Source organism: Gymnodraco acuticeps, unplaced genomic scaffold, assembly GCF_902827175.1.
Source record: "Gymnodraco acuticeps unplaced genomic scaffold, fGymAcu1.1, whole genome shotgun sequence".
Taxonomy (NCBI): Eukaryota; Metazoa; Chordata; class Actinopteri; order Perciformes; family Bathydraconidae; genus Gymnodraco; species Gymnodraco acuticeps.
The window spans coordinates 1,296,083-1,323,964 of NW_022992289.1; the positions used below are offsets into that span (position 1 = coordinate 1,296,083).

At 40.0% G+C, this 27,882-nt stretch overlaps 1 protein-coding gene across 11 annotated transcripts; it reads right to left on the reverse strand.

The window, feature by feature from the left end:
* Positions 1-300: 300 nt before the first annotated feature.
* Positions 301-27,846, reverse strand: LOC117540858 (nuclear pore complex protein DDB_G0274915-like). Of its 11 annotated transcripts, none has more exons than XM_034207746.1 (41): positions 27,576-27,846; positions 27,383-27,433; positions 23,560-23,631; positions 23,317-23,382; positions 23,128-23,196; positions 22,731-22,802; positions 22,556-22,627; positions 22,381-22,443; positions 21,776-21,832; positions 21,600-21,662; positions 20,995-21,060; positions 20,835-20,903; positions 20,676-20,747; positions 20,128-20,196; positions 19,953-20,024; positions 19,799-19,867; positions 19,576-19,647; positions 19,426-19,494; positions 19,272-19,343; positions 19,110-19,160; positions 18,961-19,020; positions 18,718-18,783; positions 18,292-18,366; positions 18,077-18,124; positions 16,459-16,527; positions 16,288-16,341; positions 16,102-16,173; positions 14,888-14,932; positions 14,279-14,338; positions 13,913-13,990; positions 13,784-13,831; positions 11,452-11,499; positions 10,840-10,911; positions 9,044-9,100; positions 7,669-7,758; positions 6,656-6,706; positions 5,400-5,450; positions 4,655-4,726; positions 4,527-4,566; positions 3,386-3,437; positions 301-2,909 (listed from the first exon to the last, which is right to left on the reverse strand). In XM_034207746.1, exons 1-41 carry the CDS (start codon positions 27,576-27,578, stop codon positions 1,958-1,960), a joined length of 3,429 nt encoding a protein of 1,142 aa, XP_034063637.1. In that variant the 5' UTR covers positions 27,579-27,846; the 3' UTR covers positions 301-1,957. The 11 variants fall into 11 exon arrangements, with proteins under 11 accessions (XP_034063637.1, XP_034063636.1, XP_034063641.1 ...); XM_034207745.1 differs by having other exon boundaries at positions 19,110-19,172; positions 27,576-27,845; XM_034207750.1 differs by lacking the exon at positions 18,292-18,366 and having other exon boundaries at positions 19,110-19,172.
* Between the last annotated feature and the right edge of the window lie 36 nt (positions 27,847-27,882).

Consider the following 27,882-nt stretch of genomic DNA (forward strand, 5'->3'; position numbering starts at 1 on the left):
GCTAAGTAAATAAATCCAACCCCAGTCTAATAACTGTGTTTGTTCAAGGTCGCTAAACAATTCTTAACATTGCCACAAATGTAAAGGGTGACAGAAACTCAGATATGTTCAGCTAGCAGACCTCCTTCAACATAATGTATGGAAATGAAAAAGTAAACATTGCTCAAGGACACTTAGACAAACACATTTATCTTGGTTTTAACTGAGCAAATAAGAAATGCAGTAAGTGCACCAGAAGAGGAACAACGAAGTGTTTGCTTGCTGACACACAGACTAACAAAGAAACAGATTGACCAAAAACATATTTATCTGACCTTTATTTGTCAATTTAAAAGTATTACAGATTCTACAATATATTGCACATGTACAGGTCGAATGAACGGCACCCAGAAAATAAATATTAAGTTCATTAAACAGACCACAGGACTGACATCAGCAGAGCTTCCAGTATGAACCACATAATGGAGCATGACTTTGAAATAATTTAAAAAGATTAATGTAATAAAAGGAAAAGGCAAACAGTTATTTTCAGAAGAGGTTGACACCGTCGTCATTCCAGTTGTAAGAGATCATTTTCCAAACCATTAAAACATTAACTACTGTATGGCTGAAGACAACGGTTAAACCTGCAGGACTGTTAAAAAACAAAGAACACCATGATAGAAGTTCTCCTCAGATTTTACGTCTGTATATTCCCATTATTTTGCACCAGTGGTCAAGTGTGTACTAAGTTAAGATTTACACTTCAATCAAATAAAACCGGTTGCTCCACAACAACGGATTCACATGAACAGATTAGTCACTGTTAAAATATTTACACCCAGGAGGCATAGCTAACAGACCAAAAGCTAACGTTAGCTTGCTTTCATTGTGACTAGACTCAGGAGATTTGGCAATAATATAAAAAATGGGTGACATACATAAAATCTAACTCTCAAAATTAAGTTTAATAATGCCGTTTAGTGAGTAAAAACTATTCATTACAAAAAAGAGCCGAAGTACTAAAGGACCACGAGGCGTTAGCTTAGCTATAGCATAATCAGATATTTCCCATTCATCCTAGACTGGATAAATATGAATAATTCTAAAACACATAATTCTCCATTTATGCCCTGCTTGAATATAAAACATTAATTGCATTTAAGAAAAGTATTGGCAGCAAAGTTTGATTGACATGTGACTTCCTAAAAACACATTTGTTTAAGGTTTGCTACAGCTAGGTTAATGAGGTTAATTTTGTTGTTTTATTAGCTCTTGTCATCTGATGCAAAGCTTATTGCGCCATTCTTTAAAATGAGACAAAAGTCATCAATACGTTAAAACACCCCACATTAAATCCAGAACTTAAAGCAGAGGACGAGGGGTTTCGTTGCAGCCCTGACACCAAAACAAACATAGACATAGAAAAGATAGACTATTATTTAAACATAATTAAGGCACCCGTAAGAGTATAAGCAAAGTCTACACCTGATCAGTGAGCGTTTCTAACAGAATCAACACACTTTAATGGAACTCTAACAATCACTTTAAAGGCAGACTTATAAAGTCTCTAAAAAATACTTTGTACCTATTCCTTTAAAAATCTAAAAGTGTACTATCCAAATTCATGATTTAGTTTGGTCTTTGAATCCCATTTTCTTGACACATTGGCACAACAGCCAGAGAAGCAGAGCCTCAGTTCCTCCCAGGACACACACGGACACACACACATGGACACACACACACAGACACACACACACACACGGACACACAGGGACACGGACACACACGCACGTATTTCCTCATTGGAAAAAGGCCTGATTGTACTCTTCAGTTTTAAGCAATGTGCACCAACCACCTCATAGAATAGACGTTAAGCCGGTACCTTCAAAGTACTTGTTCTGTAGGGGAACTTGGAAACTGAGAATGTTTGAAGCTTGCATCTGAACCCCTAATGATAGAGCAAAGTTTCAGGCCTTCAAACATATTCTCGGTTCTCATAGTCCTTTTTAATGGCTTTTTTGATGCGGTCGATTTCATCTTCACTTGAACTGTCATGTTTGTCGTCTTTCTTGTCACTGTCCAATGGGGCTGTGTCGGTGCCTTCGTCGTTTGCTGGCCCGCTGCACTGCAGCTCCTCTCGTATCGTGTTCAGCTCCACCAGGCCGTCGTGCAGCTGCGTCGCCACCTCCCTGATTTTGGCGGCAAACTCGGACTTGGCCCCTTTCTTCAGTTCTTTGGAGTCCTTGGCCACGAAGTAGATGTCCATGCCTACAAAGAGTCCAGTGAGCACACCAGTGGCCATACTAGCGATCTGGACCGCTCTCGCTGCGGTGCTTCCTGCCACGTTGGCGATCTGCACCACACGCATGATCTCGTTAGCGCTGATGAGGATGGCCTTCCCTGCCATGGCGCCGTCTTCATAAATACTCTTGCTGAGCACAGGGAAGTCTCGGTTGTAGGCGTGTTCCTTCATCTTGATCAGGTCAAACCGCTTCATGTTCTCGATTCCCTGCTTGATGAACTTCAGGCACTTGTTGAGGTCGACCATCTTCTCCATATAATCATTCACGATCTTCTCCACTTTCTTGCGGTCCTGGGAGTTGTTGACCTGGTTGGAGATGCCGGCGCCTGCTGATGTCAGACCGCCTGCCGTAGCGACACCCAATCCTACAGCCGTAATAATCAGAGAGACCCCGAAGGTGACCGGGGCCAGAGCGAGGCCGGTGATGGTGGCCACGCCCCCGATGGCGCTGGTGGAGCCGCCGGTGATTTGGGCGATCTTTGTGTTCTTGTTGAACTTGTCCAGGCCGTCTGCGATGCTGTTGAGGTCGATGACGTGCTGCCAGAGGCTCTCAGCCCGCTCCGAGAACAGTTTGTTGAAGACGCGGATTCCCTTCTGCACCTTGTCCGCCGTCACAGCAAACGCCCTGAGACGAGCAATTTAGAATTACAAAGAGCAAGGTCACAGTTTATTTAAAAACTAACCCCTAGTGGATCTTCCATTCACATACTAGTGGTTTTAGTTCCCCAAGTTTTGAGATATCCAGCTCTCAATAATACACAGAATTTGTATTAAAGGTTTTTCTGGTGTGTCTAATACATTTTATTCCTACATTGTTGATGTCAGACAAACATAGAAAGCTTCAGAGTTTTGAGATGTGGGGTGAAGGTGGTACTGTTTTTGGGAAATTGTGTATTTTGTTATGTTTTTGACCGTGTTTCGAGCAGTGAAAACAAAATGATGTTCTCCATATGTTGGGGTCAGGGAAGACATTTAAGATGTGGATATCTCTAAATCTATCTGCATGGCTTAATACCACAGAAATAAAAACATCAGATCCTTTAAAGATCAAAGACAAAGAAGTGAAATATTATATAAACATGTATTTGTGCCATCACTTACTTGGCCTCTTGTTTTTCTGTCATGTCATCCTCTTGAGGCGTGTCCTCCCAGGCTGAGGAGGTCAAAGTAAGAAAGAAAAAATGAAGTTAACTTATCGTGCAATATTCAATAACGGACAAAAGTATGTGAACAGCAAAAGATCCAGAGCATATAGAGAGGCGAAGTCCCTCCCTTTCCGGTTGAGCTCCATGGGACCTTATTTCGGAAAAGTATGTATTGAAGTCAATGGCGAGAGAAAAGTTATCTTTCGATCCCGTTTGAATTGTGCCACGAATTACACATGTGATGTTTGTCAATTCAAAAGATAATTTTGCAAGTTAAAAAAATAAAAATGTGTCGTAAAACTGTGAAGTAACACTTTATTTTGTGTGAAACCGCTCAATGAACTACATCTCCTGTCTCGCACCACACACCAAGACGGCCGTCACTTTGGAACATTTCACTTCTTTCTTTCAGAATGAGGCGAAAAGTATTAAAAGAGGTGAAAATCACTACGAGTCTGGGCATGTTGAGAACTGTACATACACACAAGGGGAGTTAGTCGGTTCCGTAAGAGCCAGCATGCGGGACCGGGACTCTGGGATTTGTAGTCTTTCTAGTTGCGTATTTTTCATAGTCTTATATTTTAACAGTTTTACGACAAACTGTGACTTTTTTGACATGGAAATTATTTTTTAAGATTGACAAACATCATATGTGTAATTCGTGGCACAATTCAAACGGGATCGAAAGATAATCTTTCTCTCTCCATTGACTTCAATACATTATTTTTCCTAAATAAGGTCCCATGGAGGTCACCGGAAAGGGAGGGACTTCGCCTCTCTATAGTTCCACAAGCATGGGCATTAACCTGCTGCTATAACAGCATCCGTAGCGTTGCTGTTATAGCAGCAGGTTAATGCCCATGCTTGTGGGTTCAGATTTTGGGACCTGCTTGCAGGGTTAGTTTCTATTCGGCCACAATATAAATGATTAAACACAGAAAACGCTTTTTAACCGACCTTGCTCTGTGTCCCATGGGCATAATGTTAAAATAGATAATGTTATTTCTAAAACTGTTGCCAAAAAATTGGAAGAACACTTTTGTCCTAGATATAATGGTTTGATGCGGCGGCATTCACTTCCTTTATTTGCTACTTACACTCCACGGTGTTCCACCAATCCATAAGGCCCTGGAAATCCTGAAACACACCATTAGATTTATATGAGTTTGCATGTCTACGGTTGCTATTCAAACTGTTGAGATCAGATTTTGCTTCAGAAACCAACCTGTCTGTCTTCAGGCTGTGACGGGTCAATACGTAAATCTTCCAACTGGTCGAACAAAGTTCTTTTTCCATTCTGAAACAACAGAAATATTACTTTTTAAAATGTATATATTAACACCAAGATTTTGCATAAAGACAAAATGTCAGGGTTTAGTGTGTGGCTGAAGTGTGTGAGTGAGACAGAAATTAATATCGACTTATGAGGTGTCTCATTTCCTTGGTTTCACTTATCATGCTGTATATGCTCAGATAAAGAGGAGGAAGTGAGAGTAAAAGGAATTCTAAATGCACAGCTTGCTTTTGCAGAAGTAAAGAATCGCCCATGGAAACCTTGAAAAAGGAAGCATAGCAGAGAAACAAGTTTGGGCACATGGCAACCTAATCTCGTCTCCTTCTATACCAGGGAACGGCACAAACACTGCGTGGAGGTGGGTGTCACATCGAGAGTGGAGGGTAGAAAAACAAACACACGTTGACTATAATAGTCTCTGTTGGGAGCTAAGTGGACACCCTGGAGACGAACATAAGACAGAGGTTGTTTTCAGGGAGGGGTCTGGTTACTGGAGCAGATCTTTAGTAATCCTGAACCACGATGAGTAAGACTGGAAATGGTCAGTTGGGTAGACAAATATACTGACACAGAGGGAGGGAAGAGGTTAAAAAGTGATGTGAGAGCAGACTGAAGGAGAGAAAGAAACTAGGAAACGTCGAACAGGTTTATGTGTCATCCAGTTCATTTCCACTACCTCTCCTGCGCCTACAGCGCCGTCCTGAGCGTTCCTCCTAATGCCTTTGCCCTGAAACAAATGAAAACACACCCAAGACACACAGTTACAGCATTTGTTATATCAATATACAGTTTTGCTTTTGGGCAGATATTAATTCCCATGCAGTCCAAACCGCTGCAAAACTATTTCTCAGAAGCAGCGCAAACAGAACTTATTGGAGGAATTACAAATAGTTACAGAGCTGAAATAATTAACTAGCTACACTAACAAACCCAATAAGGTCATATTTTTGCGATTTCTTATTAACTATGCTTACTTACTATTCTTCACAACATAACATGGCAAGACTGCACATTTTCAGTTAGCAGCCATAGAGATACACCAACAAAACATTAAATAATTGAGTGGAGATTTGTGTCCGACAACGCTCTCCTCCACCAGCATCAAAATAACCTTTTAGAGAATATATATTAAGAGAATGGTGTTCATGCTATTTTCATCCATGGCAGTCATTTCAAGTTATTTAAATGTTCTTAACGGCTTCAATTGAATTTGTTAGTTAAAGGTGGGGTAGGTAAGAATGGAGAAAGCAGCTCGAGTGCGCTAGAATTTGAAAATACACAACCGGGAAAAATCTGCCCCTTCCCTTCAGACTTCCTTACAGAGCCCCTCCTCCAACACACACGAACGCGCACAAGACCAATGAGGGCACGAGATAAGTTTGTGCCCAGATGGAAGGCTGACAGGCAGGTAGGCCGTCCAGTTATTTTAGCCGAGCCGGCTCAGATGATTGGCCGTGCTTTTTACAGCACTACGGCTTCCACAGATTAATTTTCTTTATGTATTTATTGTCAAATCATTTAATATATTCATTGCTATCGGGATGTTAAGAGCATTCCATGGAATATAACAAAGTGTTTCTGAAGTGAACTACCTACCCCACCTTTAACATCGACCTTTTTTTCTTCTGATGAATTTGACATTTAACAAACAATGATTAACTAAATTATCATAGAATAACAATCGCTGTCATACAGAAACACATTGTCTCCACAGTTCAGATGTATACAGATTCACTGACTTAAAGAAGACACACAGGGATGCAGATGCTGTGACTAAAATGTTGTCCTTAATAATTGAAACTGCTCATACAGCAGCATTATGCTTTGTTTGTTAGTATTTGTAATGAAGGATTTAGTTAATTACATTTCAGTCATTTTGTTCACACAAACATTTATTATCCACGGGTAAGGAAACATGTGACTGATTGTTACCTTGCCACTTGGCATGAAAGGATTGTGTTTCTTCGGTTTCTTGACTTTGGTCTAAAAAGAAAAAGAATAGTTTCAGTGTTACCATGAGGAAGATGCACATCATCACATTCTGGAATATTCCTTGCACAAAAATGTAACATTTGTTCCTGATAACTATGGTTAAAATAATCAAACCAGGAACTGTTCTTTTGTTTACCCTTAGATGCATAAGTGGGTCTTTTTTGACCCGGTGAGGTGGTTTTCTTGAAGTATCTTTGTAATTAAATAATGTCATCATTCCAGCTATTCCTCACAAAACATGTTTTGGATTTCATGCCATTCAAATTTTTAATTTACGTTCTATACATTTTAAGAAATTGTAGTTTTTGTATTTCTACCCCAAGCTTCCATTAGTGGGTCAAAAATGACCCGCATTCATTTCCTATGGGATCCTCTGGGAACCTTTGATTCGTATCACCTGCTGCTGTCAGGAATACATTCACTGTAGAACACACAGACTACATCACAAGTGACACCTCTAATAATAATAATACATTGTATTTGTATAGGGCTTTTCAAGGACTCAAAATCACTTTACAATATAAGGGAAGGTTAGGGTGGGGGGTATAGGATTATCAAACATGATCAACCAGCATGGATTGATGGGGGGTGGGCTATGATGAGTAGACAAGAGGAGAAGAGACGAGTTTTGAAAAGGGACTGGAATACTGTGAGGGTCTCAGAATAGTGGAGATCTCTGCATCAATATGTTCAAAACGTTGTTTATTTAATGTAAAAAAAAATGTCTAAAATTATAAATAGTGAAAAATTAAATATAAAATATTTCTAGTGTGAACCAAAATATAAATATAATACAAGTGATTTTTCTTAACCAAAATGACAAAAATGGCATAAAAACACATTATTCTAATACGGGTCCCTTTTGACCCACTTATGGAAGAGTGTAGGGTCCAGTCACTCTAAGGGCATCGAAGGGTTAAAGAATATTTCATTAAAGACATTAATTAAAATACCTCTGTTTTTTCCTTGCCCTCTTCATCTTTCGTTTCCTCTTTGGGTGAAGAATCATCTTCTCCATCGAGCCCTTCATCATCAGACTGAGCCTGAAGAAGAAAAAAAAAGTGTGAACTTAAAAATGAAATAAATGAGTAGCAAGGGGAAAAGCAACAGGGTGGCGTATAAACGTACTAATTAAAAAAACATTTTTCAAGTACATCAGCTTTGTGAAAATACATTTGAGGTAAGGGACTCAGTATAGTTTATTGGGTACCACTTTACAATAAGACTACTCAAGGATTCATAAAGGGTTTATAATTAGGTTATGAATTAGGTTTATAACACTTTATTAATCATTAAGAATAACCATTTATAAACCAGTTCTAACATATACATCAACACAGGCTCACTATTTGGCAAGATGACAAATGAAGCTCAGCGCAAGTTCAACCTGGAAGACCGTCTTTACTAACCCATTTACTATTTCTATGTTACTACTTTCTCTCCTCTCAATAAGTGATCGGGGGCGTCACTCCCCAGCTTAACCAATCAATTCGCTCTATTCTCACAAGCCTATCATAGCGCTCCGCTAAACCTTTTAAATCTGCTCTCCCCTCTGACAGCTGTCATTTCAGGTGACTCGACGCAACCCTCCTCAACCCCTTTTCACCTCCTGTCCCTCTGAATCCAGGGTCAAGCTCCTCCCCTTCAGACCGGACCTAACTATCCATTCACCACCACCAGTGTCTAGACCCCGGGGGGTTTCATCGGATCGGTTCTCCCCTCCCGAATGATACTCCCGCACAACGGGGCCTAATCGCCAAAACTCCATTACATTCATTTGTGCATTCCAGGCAATATAAATATGTATTCTCAAATCAAAACCGTCTCTCCTGATTGAAAGCCTTATATTGGCTACCGAGCTTACTTATTCATCAGCCAGCATCCTTGGTATCTGTTGTTCATCGAGTTGATTCCCCCCCCCCATCCATCTTGATGTTTCTTGGCATCTCTTTATGACCATTAATTTACGAGTTACTAACATGTATAGCTGCCAAAAGGGAGCCTTATTGTAGAGTGTAAAACACATTAATGAGTTACTACCATTTCTAATAAGGCTTAGCAGCACAGATACATGTGGGCTCACTATTTGGCAAGCAACCGGTCACAGTTGCCCTGTTTATCTCATGTCTTATAAAAGCTTATTAATGATTTATGAAGTGTTCACAACCTAATTAATAAATGAATTACAAACTATTCATAAACCCTTTATAAGGGTAGTCTTATTGTAAAGTGGTACCGTTTATTGTATAGATTTAAGTTAGTGCAACACATATACAAGTCCTTATGGCAGTATAGACTTTATATGAAAAGCAAATCAAAAATAAAGACCTTTGCTCCAGCACGCTGCATAAATGGATTATGGCGCCTAGGTTTTTTCACCTTGGCCTGTAAAGAAAAAGCCACAGTGATGTGAAGTAACATGAGAAGCACCAACTGGAAGAACCACATTTCACCACAGCCCGCAGACCTAATGTGTGCTACGGTTCAAAAAGACCTCTGTAACTAATGCCCCGGCCACACGAGGACAAAAACGGCTGTTTGCGTTACTGTTTAGTGTCATATAGACCATTCGGCCACACGAGGATGACCGCATACGGCACTAAACGACTGAGGAAACGATAACGGGTCCCAAGGTGGATAGAACGGCATACGCAACGCTCTGGGGGGTCAAACAGCTCCGTGTGTGCGCCCTATACGGTCATTTTCTGATAATGATTGCGCAATAGCCCCGCCTCTCCCCACCTCTGCTGCTCACCTCCGCGTACCCCGCGCCATTGCTGATGTGTTTCGCCACCAACAACAACAACAACAATGGCGGATCGCAGAGTTGCTAGCGTGCTCCGGACGCTACTGACCATGCTACAGTTCTTTGTGCAACATCTACAGCAGACTTACACATCCGGGGGGGATCTTACTCGCTGCTTTTGTGGATATGTACTGCAGCTTCAGCGATCATTTTCTGATAATGATTGCGCAATAGCCCCGCCTCTCCCCACCTCTGCTGCTCACCCCCGGGTCAAAGTAAACGGCACACTGAATTCAGATTATTTATCTTTCTCTCGATATGGACATAAACGCGAGTGAAGTCTAATCTGACAGGACGGAGACACCTCTCAAACTACCTAAACTAGTTATAAATATGTTTATTTTTACTGTCGGCCGGGTCACTCATTACTGGATCAGCTGCTGCATGAGACAGACACTGACGCTGTCCGAAGAGAGGGTGGAAAAAGAGAGGCTCCGTGTATTTTATTATTATATTATATAGAGTCATTATTCATTTGTTTTAAAGTTCAATAAATAACAAAGAAGACCTTTGACCGGCACTTTTATAATTTTGTCGGAAGGTTTAAACTTTAATACACGTTGACTGGCGAACAACTCTGCCCGGTTCCCTCGGCCCCCACCGCGGAGAATAAACAGAAGGGCAACCATGACAACCATGCTTCTTCGCTGCTTTTGTGGAGGAAGTTACAGCGCCACGTACAGGCTCCTGCATATGTACTGCAGCTTCTCCAGCGGTTGGAGCTAAACGGAGCGGTCTCGTGTGGGCAGACACTATCCGGATAACTATTGCGTGTGGACGGAAGCTTGTTTGCGATTGCGTTTGCGTTAATCCTATGCGTTTAGTCGTTTTCGTCCTCGTGTGGCCGGGGTCTAAGTCATGTGTCTGTTTCTTCCTCACACACACATGTAAGTATATATTTAGTTTACAGTAAATCAAACATAGCATGCAGTCAAGTACTCTGATGTAAACATGATCGTCTAGTCAATATCCCAAAGTTTCTTGCCAACTGTATCAGGCTGGGTTTAGGAGAAATTAAAACGGTAGGGTTGGGATTACATTGCCTCGTGACTGACGATAACCACAAGCTAACAATAGCTGGTGCCAGATGTTATTTGCATTGCACAAAAGAAAAGATAAAAAGGAAGCAGGAACTGAAACTTAAAAAAGGCACCTGCAGCAAACACTTTCTGTTGTTTCCCCCTGAATGTAGCAGCAATCTGGAGTTCATTACACATTCTCACAATTACATACGGTACATAGTACAGGTCATAATATAGGTTTCTGAGCTTCAGGACTAAGGATTAGGAACAGTGTGATGATGAAGAGATAAACTCACTGCTTTGCTTTCTTCCTCTCCCTCTCTGGCTCCTGCAGATCCATCCATGAGGCCTTCATCGTCTGATTGGCTCTGCCGGAAATTAAACTCATTACATTTGATTTAACTTACAGGAGGTTTCAGTAAAAAGTTTAGTTTAGTTTGAAAGAGGCTTGTGAAAACAAATACTATTGTTGGCCGCTGACAGCCAAAGTTTAAGACTAGAAATGACATTGTTCGGGGTTAGGGAGGAGTCACTTGAAACAGTTTTAGAATCATTATTTGTTTCCAGTCATGTTTTAGGACACACAAAAACAGTTAGAACTGCCGTTGATTTAAGGGTATGTACACTGAAGGTTTCAAGTTTTCTCTTCAAACTTATTCAAATCAAAAATCTTTTTATTTAGTTTCGACAATCAATAAGAAGAAGTAGAAGTGAGAATCTGATCTCTTCAAGTTTCATACAAGACATAACATCTGTCAACCACTGTAGATGAGTCTTCAAACTTATTCAAGTTGCATACTGGATTATGATTTGCTCCAAACCGCACACTGAGAACACTGGGAACATCAAAGTTGTGTCTTTCTGCTCCCAAACAATATCAATATCTTGTTCTGTGTACATGTCGGTACCTGATGGTTGCTCTTCTGCTTTTGTCTCGCAGCTGTTTTATTCAGTTCCTGAAATGAAACCAGAATAGTTTACTTAGGCTGCAGCCACACGAGGACAAAAACGGCCGTTTGCGTTACTGTTTAGTGTCATATAGACCATTCGGCCACACGAGGACGACCGCATACGGCACTAAACGACTGAGGAAACGATAACGGGTCCCAAGGTGGATAGAACGGCATACGCAACGCTCTGGGGGGTCAAACGGCTCCGTGTGTGCGCCCTATACGGTCATTTTCTGATAATGATTGCGCAATAGCCCCGCCTCTCCCCACCTCTGCTGCTCACCTCCGCGTACCCCTCGCCATTGCTGATGTGTTTCGCCACCAACAACAACAACAATGGCGGATCGCAGAGTTGCTATCGTGCTCCGGACGCTACTGACCATGCTACAGTTCTTTGTGCAACATCTACAGCAGACTTACACATCCGGGGGGGATCTTACTCGCTGCTTTTGTGGATATGTACTGCAGCTTCAGCGATCATTTTCTGATAATGATTGCGCAATAGCCCCGCCTCTCCCCACCTCTGCTGCTCACCCCCGGGTCAAAGTAAACTGCACACTGAATTCAGATTATTTATCTTTCTCTCGATATGGACATAAACGCGAGTGAAGTCTAATCTGACAGGACGGAGACACCTCTCAAACTACCTAAACTAGTTATAAATATGTTTATTTTTACTGTCGGCCGGGTCACTCATTACTGGATCAGCTGCTGCATGAGACAGACACTGACCTGTCCAAAGAGAGGGAGGAAAAAGAGAGGCTCCGTGTATTTTATTATTATATTATATAGATTCGTTATTCATTTGTTTTAAAGCTCAATAAATAACAAAGAAGACCTTTGACCGGCACTTTTATAATTTTGTCGGAAGGTTTAAACTTTAATACACGTTGACTGGCGAACAACTCTGCCCGGTTCCCTCGGCCCCCACCGCGGAGAATAAACAGAAGGGCAACCATGACAACCATGCTTCTTCTCTGCTTTTGTGGAGGAAGTTACAGCGTGACGTACAGGCTCATGCATATGTACTGCAGCTTCTCCAGCGGTTGGAGCTAAATGGAGCGGTCTCGTGTGGACAGACACTATCCGGATAACTATTGCGTGTGGACGGAAGCTTTTTTGCGATTGCGTTTGTGCTAATCCTATGCGTTTAGCCGTTTTCGTCCTCGTGTGGCCGGGGTCTAAACCACAGGAAGGAGACCACACACACACACACACACACACACACACACACACACACACACACACACACACACACACACACACACACACACACACACACACACACACACACACACACACACACACACACACACACACACACACACACACACACACACACACACAGCACACACACACACACACACACACACACACACACACACACACACACACACACACACACACACACACACACACACACACACACACACACACACACACACACACACACACACACACACACACACACACACACACACACACACACACACACACACACACACACACACACACACACACACACACACACACACACACCACACAACACACACACACACACACACACACACACACACACACACACACACACACACACACACACACACACACACACACACACACACACACACACACACACACACACACACACACACACACACACACACACACACACACACACACACACACACACACACACAGAATTGTCTGTCAGGGTGGAGCTGCAGCAAAGCTCCTGAAGGATCCTTTCACCTCCTCCTCAGGTCATTTCATCTCACACTTAATCCTTCATCAGATATATAACTCTGTCAGTCTGTTGATAGTCGATACACTCGGCCATGGTTTGAGTTTAATGACGTGGTCATTGTGTTGTGACAGGATAAGGAAAAGACTGAGCACTCAGGAGACTCAAATGCGAATACACCTACTGCAGAGAAGCCTAAAGCCAAGCAGGTGGGTTGTTACGGCGGAATAACTTCATCTCGCTGAGTTATTATTTATTCCCTGAACACTGAAGCCTTAAATACCTCCTCTGACAATCTGGCAGATCTGGAGATCATGTCCTTGTTGTCCTGTAGAGGACAACATATTTTTAAAACTGAGAGTGACACACTGTTCTTTCTTTGTAGAGCAAGGAAGGAACTCAAAGCACAATATGTAACCTTCAAGCTTGCTGCCTGCTTTACTGGATGGTCTTATTGGTTATAAAATAATGAAAGAAAGTGATTTAACTTGCGTTCTAAGAGATATATGAAATTCAAACTGTGGAAGCAGAAAGAAAGTACTGTACCTGATCGTCCTCATTTCCTTCGTCGTATATGGACGTCCTCTTCATTTCCTGTGGAGAGAGCACAATGTAGCAAACAGGATATCATAATGAATGTTTGCCCTTGGACCAAAAGCCACTGAGTTTACAAACCTCTTTAGAAGGTCTGGGTGGGACCGTTGGAGTTTCACTTCTTTCCTTTCTCTCTCGCTGGATCATGTTGCTTTTGACCTGACAAGGACACACACACACACACAGTGTCACACACAGTGTGGGGAGCAGGAGCACAGGCAGGCAGGATTTAAAGGGAGGTAAGACGATGACGAGGATGTGGTGGAGGTCCGGAGGAGGAGCGTGAGGAGGGACGTTTTTTTTGACTAAATGTGATCAGCTGTGTGTGTGTTTGTGTCTGTATATATATATATATATATATAAATATATATAAGTGTGTGTGTGTGTGTGTGTGTGTGTGTGTGTGTGTGTGTGGTCACTGATGACTCATGCAAACATTTGACTGACCGGTTTTGGCTTCTCTTCCCCTGGTTGCTCATGCTCCTGTGCGTCTTCTTCAGTGTTTTTCTAATAATAAAAAAACACATTAAATATTACATATTAAACTGGATCAGCCTAAATCAGATAACTCAAGGACCATACCAGATATTTTTTGTATGTTTAACCCTTTAACTACATACAAGGTACTGATTTTCAGATGTATTTTTTCCACTGTTTCAGGCAGCCATTGGTTTTCTATTTATTTCTGTATTGAATGGAAAGCAAACTGCGGAATTCGTAAACTTGGGACATCAAATCTGTATTTGTTTTTGCCAAAACTCCAAAGAACTGTTGTTTTTTTGTATTGAAGAAAAGTCAATGGAAAACGGTGATTGCCGGAGAAATAATACACCCTAAAATCTATTCAAAACATTTAATAAATTAAAGAATTGGGATGTAAAGTATATGTATCCTGTAGTAAATACGGTTCAACATACAAAATCAGTGGTAAGGTCCATTAAATCCACCATCATTTTCCCGTCAGTGACTCCCTGTCACCTAAAACCATCAGGATCAGGTCTATCTCCCTCCACACACCGCACCATGACCAAACACCACCAGCAGCTGCATAGTTACTTTATGTGTAGAGCGGAATATATTCAGTTTGGACATGACTCCAGCCTGAGAGTGAAGGACATCAACATTTAACATTTGGATCTGCTTTAGGCCGATAAATTGGCCAAAATCAGATTACAGCATTCAAGATATATATTAGTAACTGTGTATATGTCGATCAATCGATTTCTTAACTTTGAAATGTCCTGCTTTGTGTGAGTTAATTTTAAAGATCTTTGTTATCGTTGTAATTTTCTATTCAATGTTTCTTACTATAAAGTATAAAACATTGTAGGAATTCTTTAAATATTCATCATATGCTACCAAATGTAATTTTGTAGCTAATTTCTGCATTTATTAAATATAGTATAGCAGCATTAGCATTACTAGCCTTTTCTGTTAAAACCACGGTATGCTCAGAGGCTAACAGCTAACTGAGCTTCTAGTTTTAAATTAGGGCTGTGCAATTAATCGTATTTTAATCTCGATTACAATTTTGGCTTGCAACGATTACGAAAACAACGTAATCAAAATAACACGATTATTATTTTTATTAAAAAATAAATAAAATGTAATAATGATTTTTTTTAACTATTTTTTTTATGGTTTTCAGTTGAATTCTACTTAAAGTTCAGGGTAATCAACTGTTAAAAACATACTGTTCACATTTTTCTTTCAATAAATGGATGTTTTCAAAGTAAATGGATAATCGTTTTTAATAATCGTGTTGTCAATTATTGACCAAAATAATCATGATGTTTGCCATAATCGCACAGCCCTATTTTAAATTGTACATTTTATGACTACTGAAAATCTATTTTGAGGATATTGACCATACATGAACACTGCAAGCAAGTGAGCACAACAAGCTGATTACAGATATGTGAAGCTGTTCCCTCCCTGTGACCTTTACTAAAGGTAAGACATTCTCAACAAGCCCAGGCAAGTCAAGCTAAGTTCAACCGTGGGTAGAATGCTACTCGACCAAAGCCTTTCATACACCCATTGACACACAAGTGGTGGAAGAGCAAAACACTAGACCCCTGAACGCATCAGAGGACTGTGGTCTGTATCTGCACAAATGTGAATCTTCGTCTTGATAAATAACAGCTAAATAAAAAGTTGTTGCTTTTCTCCCCCCAATGAGGCAAGTGTCCGCTGAACAAAAATAACAAGTTAGAAAAAGTGTCAGTTTCAGTTTGCTAACTAACAGGAACAAGTGAATGTCAGAGCACCTGTTTGTGGCCTGAAGACTTCTCGCTGCTCGCAGGTGGATCCTCCTCATCTGAGCTCGACTGCTTTTCATTCTGTGGAAACAAGACAGAAGTAGTTATTTTAAGAAAACACATGAATGATGAAGACGGTACTCTCAAAGATAAAAGAAAGCACTACTAAAAGATTCCAATCCAAAATGTCCCTACTTTGTTTGCAGATCTAAAAGGATTCAGCTTCTCCATGGCCCCAGCAAATGTACTCTGATTATGAAACAAAACACAAAGATAGAGAAAAATAAACACAAAATAAAATAAGAACCACATCCAGTGAATTGCTGATAAAAACTTACAAATTAAACATTGAAAATTCTTACAAACCTGTTTGTGACTGGGCTGGCTCTCTTCAATGTCCAACATCTCCTCACTGTCAGAGCCGGATTCCTTCTCCTGCAGATTGAGCAAGTTTAGTCGATATAATATATAACTCAATATAAACAATGATAGTATTAGTGCGATTGTAACCAGCATCACATCGTATGGGGATTAATTGAAATTAAAAACAGACGTATATTATTTTTAAAGGTCCCATGTCATGCTTTTCCAGTTATTACCCGTCCCCTTGTGTGTTATGAAGGTTCTGCATGTAAACGTCTGCAAAGTCAAAAACCCTCAAAGTACACCCTAGGGAGTAAAACTCTAACACCTGTCTATGCTGCCCCAGAACGCCTCATTGGAGATTTCTCTTTTTCCATTGTTTTCTTCCTGGGTACAGTGACGTGCCCATACCCAAATGGACCCATTGGTCCAAATAGACCAATCCGTGGAGCCGTTACGTTAAGTCCGCGGAGCTTTTACGTTAAGTCTTCCTCACACACACACACACACACACACTCAATCCTTTCTCAGCAGCAGCTCCGCCGATTTCTCCTCCCTGAGAGGGCAGGACGCAGCGAGGCTGTGAGTCGGTATGTGAGCACACACACAAACCAGAGTTCCCGTTAGAATATTTCTTCGCCGGTCAACATGTCCGTTAAAGTTTAAATCTTCCGGACAAAATGAGAAAAGTGCCGGTCAAAGGTCTTTGTTATTTATTGAGCTTTAAAACAAATTGATATGATTCAATATTAAACTAATTATAGTAGATTAACTACATTATTCAAAAGTGAACAGTAACTTACAATAACACGGGAATAATAAACGAAGCGCTCTCCCTCTCCTGACAGCCCGTCAGTATCATGCAGCTCGCGGATCAGTGAGTGACCCGACAGTAAAACTAAACATATCTATAACTAGTTACGGTAGTAGTTTGAGAGGTCATTAAAATAGCTACGTGTGATATTCTAACCTGAAGTGTGTTTTGTCCGCTCACCGCTGATCATGCAGAGCTGCGTGTCGACTCGTCAGCAGCAGCTGATCTCTCTCTCCCGTCAGATTAGACTTCACTCGCGTTTATGTCCATATCGATCAGATCCAGCTAGTTCTAGCTAATGATGATAACTACCTGCTTATTAAAAGACACCTAAACAATAAGCGTCGCTATGCAACTGGGTGAGGCCACAAAGTATAGCGCAGCATTATGCATTTGTTTACATGCCCACCGGAACCCCGAGGCATTACCAACAGATCAACGCACAATCAACCCATCCAGGACATCTCTTTCTCCACATTACGTGTTAGACATTAGAATTGACTATTCATGTCTGTCACATAAGTGGTGCAAATTGCGCAACTGGTGTGGTATTGCGCTTAGCGGAAATTATTTTGAACGGACACTTTGACCGGAGAGATTTAGATTTGCCGGTCTTCAGCATATTTTACCGGTCGTAGTCCGGTAATTACCGGCTAACGGGAACTCTGACACAAACTCCCAGCCAGGCTGCGGGTGTGGGTTTCGCTGTCTCGCTTTAAGCTTTAATGAATGCGATGCTTTTAGTTTGGGGAAGTGTGATAGGGAATATGAACTGATGATGTGCAGAGTAAAGTAACCACTCCTTACCTGTTTGTCAGTGGAGAACGTGCTCTTCATCATCGCACTGAAACCGCTCTGAAAAAACAGATAGATACCTTAAAAAACAGACCAAAGCCTTAATCTTCATCTTAATGTCATAGATAAAAAATATAAAAAAACTGAGCCAATTGCAATATTCCAAAGCTGATTCTACCAAAAATAATAACTCAACGAGATGACGTTATTCCGCCGTAACAACCCACCTGCTTGGCTTTAGGCTTCTCTGCAGTAGATGTATTCTCATTTGAGTCTCCTGAGTGCTCAGTCTTTTCCTTATCCTGTCACACCACAATGACCACGTCAATAAGCTCAAAACATTATTAAAAACGATTATCCATTTACTTTGAAAACATCCATTTATTAAAAAAAAACCATTTGAACAGTATGTTTTTAACAGTTGATTACCCTGAACTTTAATTATAATTCAACTGAAAAACCAATAAAAAAATAGTTCAAAAAAATAATAATTACATTTTATTTATTTTTCAATAAAATAATACTTGTTTTATTTCGATTACGTTGTTTTTATAATCGTTGCAAGCCAAAATCGAGATTAAAATACGATGAATTGCACAGCCCTACTCATATCACTAACTGTGTATTCTGTTAAGTGCAAGTTGATCTCTTACCTTTGAAGGCTTCTCTATGAGACTGTCACTGCTGGCAGAGAGTTCACTATCCACGGTCAAATCCTCCTGAACAGAGGGATGAAGCATTCAGTCAGAATGTAACAACCAGGAGGACACATTTACTCAAGTGTTTGATTTCAAAGTGAAATATCCACGTGTAACAAAATGACTGCAAAATATTCCCTACCTTGAATATTTTTTGGATTGAAAAACCTTTTTATTGACAAACTTGACTTTTCTTACCTTAGACTGAGATCTGGCAACTTTCTTTCTGAACACTCCACTGAAGATTCCTCCTTTCTCCTGAAGAAAGAATAAAGCCAACATTCAATATGACGACATTTGTTGTTATTTTTCTTTCTTGCAGTGACTGCAGTTTTAACAATGCTCACTTTAGTGTTCTCTGAGAGATTGCTGTTGCTTCCCGAGAGCTCGCTGGCATCAGACAAATCATCCTGAAGGCAAGAAACACATTAATACATCTATATTAAACCTGTTCTTATGATTTATAGTAACAAGGTGTTGCAGCGAATAAGCTTCAGTACTACTCTCACCTGAGATGGTGTCCTCTTTCCTAAGGGCTTTGGTGGTTTTTTAAACAACCCACCAAACTTCCCTCCTGTCTCCTGGAGTAGAAAGGTCACATGGAAATGGTTCAAACGTTGGCCATCATGAAAAAAAGTATTCATCTGGTTTCTCAAAGCTCACCTTAGTGTTGCTGTTCACAGATAGACTGTCTTTGCTGCCTGACAGCTCGCTGGGTGCAGACAAATCCTCCTGAGAAGAAATATCATTACTAATTATTATTATCTCCAAAGAATGTACCTTAGCTGTAAATAAGACAAGTGAGGTGCTCACCTCAGATTGTGTCCTCGACCCAAAAGGCTTTGGCGATTTTCTAAACATCCCACTGAACATCCCTCCTGCCTCCTGAAGAACAAAGTCACATGGAAATGGTTTAAATGTTGCCCATAATGCAGTAATTTAGACTCTGATGTATGCAGGTTTATCTCACCTGTCACAATACACACACTTTCTTACTTCTTTGACTATAGAGTTCTACATGTTCCTCAAAGCTCACCTTAGTGTTGCTGTTCACAGACAGACTGTCTTTGCTTCCTGACAGCTCGCTGGGGGCAGACAAATCCTCCTGAAGGCAATAAAAACAATACAGATATATTCATAACTTGCTTTGCCTTTAACACAGGTAAAATACAAAAATGTAAAAGTATCACCTGGGATTCTGTCCTTGCTGCAGGAGGCTTTGGTGTTTTTTTAAACATCCCATTGAACACCCCTCCTGTCTCCTGGAGAACAAAATCACATATTAATGGTTTGTACATGTTTCGCTTGATGCAGTGATTTAGCAAACAGGCTTTATGTTCTGCCAAATGCTGACGCAGTCCTTACCTTAGTGTTGCTGTCTACAGACAGGTTTTCTTTGCTGCCTGACAGCTCGCTGGGTGCAGACAAATCCTCCTGAAACAAAGGTTACAAAAGTTGTTATCATCTCTTAAAATGTAACACAGTGGGAACATTTAGACCAGGGGTTCTCAAAGTGCGGCCCGCGGGCCAATGGCGGCCCTCGGAAATGTTTCTGGCGGCCCGCGATAGTTAATGTGACACGCTGAAATGCATGCGTTATATTTTAATCCTCCATGGTTGTATCTAGTAAGAATTAGAATGGAATTTAAGAATGGTAAAACTGCGCCCCCTGGGTTGTCATTCCTAAATTATGAATGACAGCTTGTGGAAAGTTTGCTAGACTACTGGTTGCATGGCAACTAGGCATCTCGCGAGTTGCGGTAATTGGTTAGTACAATAAAGAAAGGATTTGTTTTGGAATTATTTTGTGTTCCGTTTTTTCTTGGGCGGCCCTCAATCCAATATTGGGTACCTACATTGACCCTCACCCATAAAAACTTTGAGAACCCCTGATTTAGACGCACTGCTCTCACCTGAGATTGTGTCTTCGCTCCAGAAGGCTTTGGTGGTTTTTTAAACATCCCACTGAACATCCCTCCGCTCTCCTGGAGAAAGAAAAAGTCACATGATAATGGTTTAAAATTCCCCTTTAATGAAGAAATTAAGTATTTTTCTGGTTTCTCAAAGCTCACCTTAGTGTTGCTGTTCACAGACAGACTGTCTTTGTTGCCTGACAGCTCGCTGGATGCAGACAAATCCTCCTGAAGGCAATAAAACAATACAGATATATTCATAATTTGCTTTTAATTTAGCACAGGTAAAAATGGGAGTTATGAAATGCCACGCTCTCACCTGTGATTGTGCTGCAGAAGGCTTTGGTGATTTTTTAAACATCCCACTGAACACCCCTCCTGTCTCCTGGAGAAAATAAACCACATGCTAATTACCACACTCGTATATATATATTTTTGTTTTAACCTATGGATCTGTCAGATGGGCAGGCAGGGATTTAGTTTTTCTAACACTGGGCAGCAGTTCTGCCAAATAGCTGATGCATGCAAGTTCAATCTCCCGCTTCCAAACAGCCACAACCACAACAACAACAACAACAACACACCCTGCTAAAACTCTCCATCATATGAGGTGAGCTCTACACATCTGATGTAGCTTAACTGAGAATACCCATGCATTTGTCGATAGCTAACAATAAGGAAGCTCTAGATTTCAAATCATGTATTTTTGGGGAAATTCTTTGTTTTACTTTTAACATTTATAAGTGTATTATTTTGGATTTACTGTACATTTGTATTTATGGTGAATATTTTCTGCTAGGTAATAAGCTCATAGTAATTGTTCGAGCTATGATCTGACTTTTTTTTCAATATTTAGTTTGCATTTATTTCAGCCATTTTGAGTTTTTCAAAATGTTTGCATTCAAATCAGGAAATGAAACTCACCCTAGTTGTGGTGTTTTCAGACAGACTGTCGGTACTGGCTGTGAACTCATTGTCCAGAAGATCCTGAAAGACACAAAATGAACAGTCAGTATATGACGGACATGATAGTTGATAGTCGTATTTTCCAGATGAAATATCGCTGTGCGCAGGACGCATAATAGAAGATCTGGTTTCACCTGGGATGGCCTCCGGGCATGGCGTTTCAGGATCCCACCGAACACACCGGATTTTTCCTGAAGAGAAAAAGTCAGAAGTTTCCCAGACTTACATTTTATTTTAATTATTAGTTTTTTTTATTCTGCTATATAATTGTTCTGCTATATAATTGTGCAGCTGTCATCTCTGAAATAATGTACACTGGTTATTTTAATGAAATTCTTTATATTTGATTTGTCTTCTTGTGCTTTTGCTAGGGCTGTGCAATTAATCGTATTTTAATCTCGATTACGATTTTGACTTGCAACGATTACGAAAACAACGTAATCTAAATAAAACGATTATTATTTTTATATAAAAAAAGAAAGAAGAATGTAATTATTATTTTTCTAATTATATTTTTTTATTGGTTTTTCAGTTGAATTATACTTAAAGTTCAGGGTAATCAACTGTTAAAATCATATTGTTCAACATTTTTAATAAATCAATGTTTTCAAAGTAAATGGATAATCGTTTTTAATAATCGTGATATCAATTATTGACCAAAATAATCGTGATTATGATTTTTGTCCTAATCGCACAGCCCTAGCTTTTGTATTAAAATAAATTGGCTGTTGAGACTGACCTTAGCTGTGGTGTTTTCTGACAGACTGTCGTCAATGGCTGCAAACTTGTCTTCCAAAAGATCCTGAAACACACAAGACTACAATGAAACAACACCATTTTATATGTTGAGCCTTTAGCTGATGGGTGTATTTTTCCACTGTGCGCAGGGTGTGTAACAGAAGATTGTGTTTCACCTGTGAGGGCCTGCGGACATGTCCTGGTTTAGGAGATCTTTTCAGTTTCCCACCAAACACACCTGATTTCTCCTGAAGAGAAACGTGCAGCAAAAGGTTTGGTTTTACAAACTAAAAAAGGAGAACATTCTGGGTGTGGATACCAGAAACATGACGGAGCGGAGAGGAAACTCACCTTTGATGGCTTGTTGTCTGTTAAGCTGTCACTGCTGACGGACAGTTCAGGGTTTTGTACTGACAGGGAGACCTGTGGAAAATGGAAAATAATTTCACAACTAATTTTACAACGAATAAATTAATAATTTTGTCAACATTTATCACAAAAAAAAAAGCCTAGTGGCGATATATTTGTGTTGCTTTTGAACAACAGTCTAAACTTTATATTTAATATAAAGTGATATTAACAGAGAAAAACTGAATATTATTTATTTTTTAAATTGCTTTCACAATAACTAATTAAACCATATTTTTGTAATCTTTGTCAAATTGTTATATCAACCCAGTGTTAGTTATACTTTTTAAATAAGTAATAATATAAACAGCACAGTGCGTTCAATGAGGAGTCAACCAACCTGTGGCTGTTCCTCTTTGGCAGCCTTGTTGGTCTTCTTAAACATCCCTTTAAATACGCCTCCTTTCTCCTGAAATATGTAGGATTGTGCTTAAAAATAAATCACTTATTTGTAAAAACACAATTATATTTACTCAAAACTGAAATAAGGTTTGAAAATAAAAACAATACATAACAGGAAGGAACGGACCTTGGTGCTGCTGTCAGTCAGACTCTCGTCGCTCTTGGAAAGCTCACTGCTGACTGATAAACTGTCCTGTAAAGCAGCATGGAAACTATGTGAGATGATGCAGAATCAAATAGTGTGAATCCATAATAACAGTTTGTTTATTTCTGAATTTCACGACCTAATTATATTGCTTTTATAGTTAGATTAGGTACATGTGATGTCAGTTCTTGCTTTAAATAAAGTGAGTTAATACTACTTCATCACCTGTGCTTTGAGAGATGGTTCTGATGACTTGAGGGATTTCTTAAACATCCCACCGAATACCGCCACTTTTTCCTTCATGAGGAGGGAAGAAAGGTAGAAAAGGTGACTTCAAAAACATATTTATGCATGTAAAACATTCTGAACGGTTAAAAAAGCGTATCTCTGCTATGGTTTTGGAAAGTATGAGTAAGTAACAGAATCATTAACTGATATTTGAGAGTCAGTAGGATGAATCTGTCTCTCTTTAACTGGAAAAAATGCTGCCAATGTTCAGATAAAAAGGCTGTATTAACCCGTTTACATCTCACAGTCCAGCTTCACGTCCAGTTTTCAAGTCTGGACATTCATTTTATTTCAAACCTTTATTTAGACAGATAGGTCCCTTGAGATCATGGATCTCTTTTACAAGGGAGACCTGCATCAATTTAGTTCCACATGAAACATAAAAACAACATAAAAACAAACAATAGAGGACATCATATTTACATATTCACCAACACTTACAAACACCCATAGTGTCAGAAAGCATCTTGTGCAGACGTGCCTTAAAAACATTCAGAGAAATAAGATTGCTCAAATTCAATTTGGACTGTAGGCTGTTCCAAGCAAGTGGAGCTGCGCACATAAAAGCTGTCTTACCTAAAACAGTCCTTACTCTTGGTACATCTAACAAGACTACATCCTGCGATCTCAGACAATAGCTGCTTGCAACTTTCTGCTTTACCAGAGAACAGATGTAATACGGGAGTTTGCCCAACATAGCTTTATAAATAAAAGTGTACCAGTGACTGAGCCTCCGTACAGAGAGTGATGGTAAACCTGCCTTGGTATACAGGGTACAGTGATGTGTAAGCGCTTTACAATTTGTGACAAATCTCAGAGCACTGTGATACGCAGCATCCAATTTGCTCAGGTAATTGGCAGGTGCATTCATGTACAACAAATCACCATAGTCCAGCACAGGTCAAAAGGTGACAGTGACTAGCCTTTTCCTGGCCTCAAGCGAGAAACAGGGCTTGTTTCTGAAAAAGAAACCTAGCCTAACCCTTAGTTTTTTCAGCAGGTTATTAACATGAAGTTTAAAAGAGAGACAATCATCAAGCCAGATACCAAGGTATTTGTAACAGGCAACCACTTCAAGTTTTGTTCCTTGCGTAGTTACAATATTTAAAACAGGCTCTGGTGTCTTTTTAGCTTTTGAAAATAGCATTACCTTGGTTTTATCCACATTTAAAAGAAGCTTAAGTTCAGCAAGCTGAGTCTGAATAATGTTAAAAACAGCCTGTAATTTAACACCAGCCTCCTTAATGGAGGAACCTGCACAGTACATCACGGTATCATCAGCATAAAAATGTAAAGTAGCATCATCCACATTATCACCTACGCTGTTAATATATATGGAGAATAAAAGTGGTCCTAAAACAGAACCTTGGGGAACACCATTATAAATGTTTAACCACTCAGAAGACAGCCCATCAAAGTGAACACATTGGGACCTTTCAGAGAGGTAGTTCACAAACCAACCCACTGCATGGCTGGACATGCCTATACTGGCTAGCCTCTGCTTTAAAATGCGATGATCAACGGTGTCAAACGCTTTGGAAAGGTCAATAAACAGAGCTGCACAACTCTGCTTATTATCTAAAATACTCGTAATGTCATTTACCACTTTCATTGTGGCAGTGATGGTGCTGTGTTGCTTTCTGAAGCCTGACTGATGTCTAGACAGGATGTCATTTATACATAAAAACTCCTTTACCTGTTCACTCACTCGGCGTTCGAGCACCTTCTCCAGAACTGACAATTTTGGGATTGGCCTATAGTTATTTAAAATAGTTGCCTCCCCTCCTTTTAGTAAAGGCAAGATATAAGCTGACTTCCATACTTTTGGAATTGTATTTGTGCTGAGGGAGAGGTTAAAAAGAGTAGTGAGAGGTGGAGCAATAAAATCTGCAGCTAACTTTAAAAAGAAAGGTTCTAAGTTATCCGGGCCAGCCGGTTTCCGAGGATCTAACTCGGATAATGCTTCATGAACATTACCAATAGTTAAAGGAGTAAAACTGAAAGGGTTTTCCAGACCACATTGTTCAAGGATTGGAGCGTTCACAGAAGCAGAAGTACAGTCAGTGACAGAATCAAACAGAGAACCACAGGACACAAAATGCTTATTAAAGCAATTTAACATAGTAGCCCTGTCTGATATAGTGCCAGATTCTGTGGTAAGGCATGGAGGTAGCTCATTTGGAATATCACCAGTGGAAATCGATTTTATGGCTTTCCAAAATTTCCTAGGATTAATCAGGTTTTCTGTGGTAACTGACAGATAGTACTTTGATTTAGCACTTTTTATTTGAGATGTGAAGCTATTTCTTAGCTGCCTAAAGCGTAGCCATTCTACCTCTGAGCCTGATTTCCTAGCCTTAGCCCAAGCATTATTTCTCTCATGAAGTAGACTGGACAGCTCAGCAGAAAACCAGGGATTGTTTCGTCCCTTCACTCTAAATTTACACAGAGGTGCATGTCTATCTATAATTTTCATAAAACCAAGATAAAAAATAAGACCATGCAGTTTCTACATCCGCACACAGATTGATTTAACCCCAATCAAAATCAAACAGATCGTGTAAAAAACCCTGCTCCACAAAGTGTTTTTTGTCTCTCTTTGTGATGATATGTGGTTTCACTTTTTGGACCTTAGTGTCCCTAATTGTGGCTACAACACAGTGGTCACTCACATCATTAGCAAATACTCCCACAGATGAGTATTTATGTGGAACATTAGTTAAAATTAGATCAATTAAGGAGGATTTATTTGGGGACTTAATATTTGGGCGAGTAGGACTGTCTATAATCTGGTGAAGCTGGTTTCATGTCTGCACTTGAAAAGCTTGATGACAGTAAATAAAGGGTGATTGTTATGTTTCCTGCTCTGGGAAAACTTCTCATATCAGATTGTTTTTATTTTATGTACAGCACTTTGGCTCGACCAAAAATCATTTATAAATGTTCTATATAAATAAAACTTGATTTGGATTTGATTTTCCTGTTTAACAATCACATAAAAAAAGCAAACATGACAACATTAACACATTCAAACAAAGGACTTAAAAAGTTAGAGATCTGGATTCAAGCTTTAAAGTCTTTACATTTATATTAACTGAACAGTTTTGGACCATAGACACATACCCCTTTATATACATACATGACAGTATTATTGAGTGCTCAGGACTCTTTCTCTTAAGTTAACTTGGCTACAAGTAAAAGTACTGCATTTAAAATATTGCATAGCACCAGTAGTCATTATGTAAACTGGATCATACCAGAATAATGTCAATTATATTATTGGATTACTCAGTAAGTGATGTGTAAACACAGGCTATGTTTCAGCTGGAAAAGGTTGGTCTAATATTAGCTACTTGCTTGTTCCACAACAACATGTCAGAATATGCTGTCAAATATTGTATGATTGATCTGAATCTGCAACTAGTAAAAGTACAATATAGGCTTCCAATTTGTAGTGGAGTAGAGATATAAAGTGGCATCACATGGAAAAAGTAGAGACTAAAGTAGGCTAGATGTCACACCAAACTAAGAGTATAAATGTAGCATTAGCCTACATTCCCACACGGCTGTTTACATAGCCTACTCATGGACTGCACTGCGTGGACAGTTTCAGTCACACAGATAGAGGTCAGGTCGATAAAATCAACTAAAACATGGCTGTTGACTCTCACAACTAATATAACAACTCAGCTAAACGTAAAAGACAAACGTTATCAAGCTAAAGCACTACATTAAAAACAAAACATCAAACGTGACTCACAACTACGCCTCCTCCCCTTTCACACTCCAGATCCAGGTCATCGTATCGATCCTGTCAAACAGCAGAGACATGTCCAACGGTTATTCAAACCTAACGTCACATTAACGGACATTTTCAACAGTTTGCCGGGAGAAACTTGACAGAAAGACGGACTTTAACCGCTTTTAAAAGAAGAGTTTAAACGTTAACTCACCATTGAAGCGGCTCCAACTCTGCCTTTGTTTTCCCGGTGATTTATCGATGTTGGTATTGATTTAAATGATTCAGTCCTCGGTCACAGTTAGCTGGTGCTGCCCGTCCCGGCGTTCGGCTGTTTTCACTCAGCCGCTTTCCTCCCTCCGCAGGGAAAATAACAATACAAAATAAAGAGGCTGGAGATCACAGACTTCCCTCTGATCCTTGTGACTTGTGTTTTCATAAAGCAGACATTGCTGAAACTGGCAGATCCAGTTTTACCTGTCTTGCCTTTCAGGTGAGGGCGTGTCTGTCTCACCTGGGAA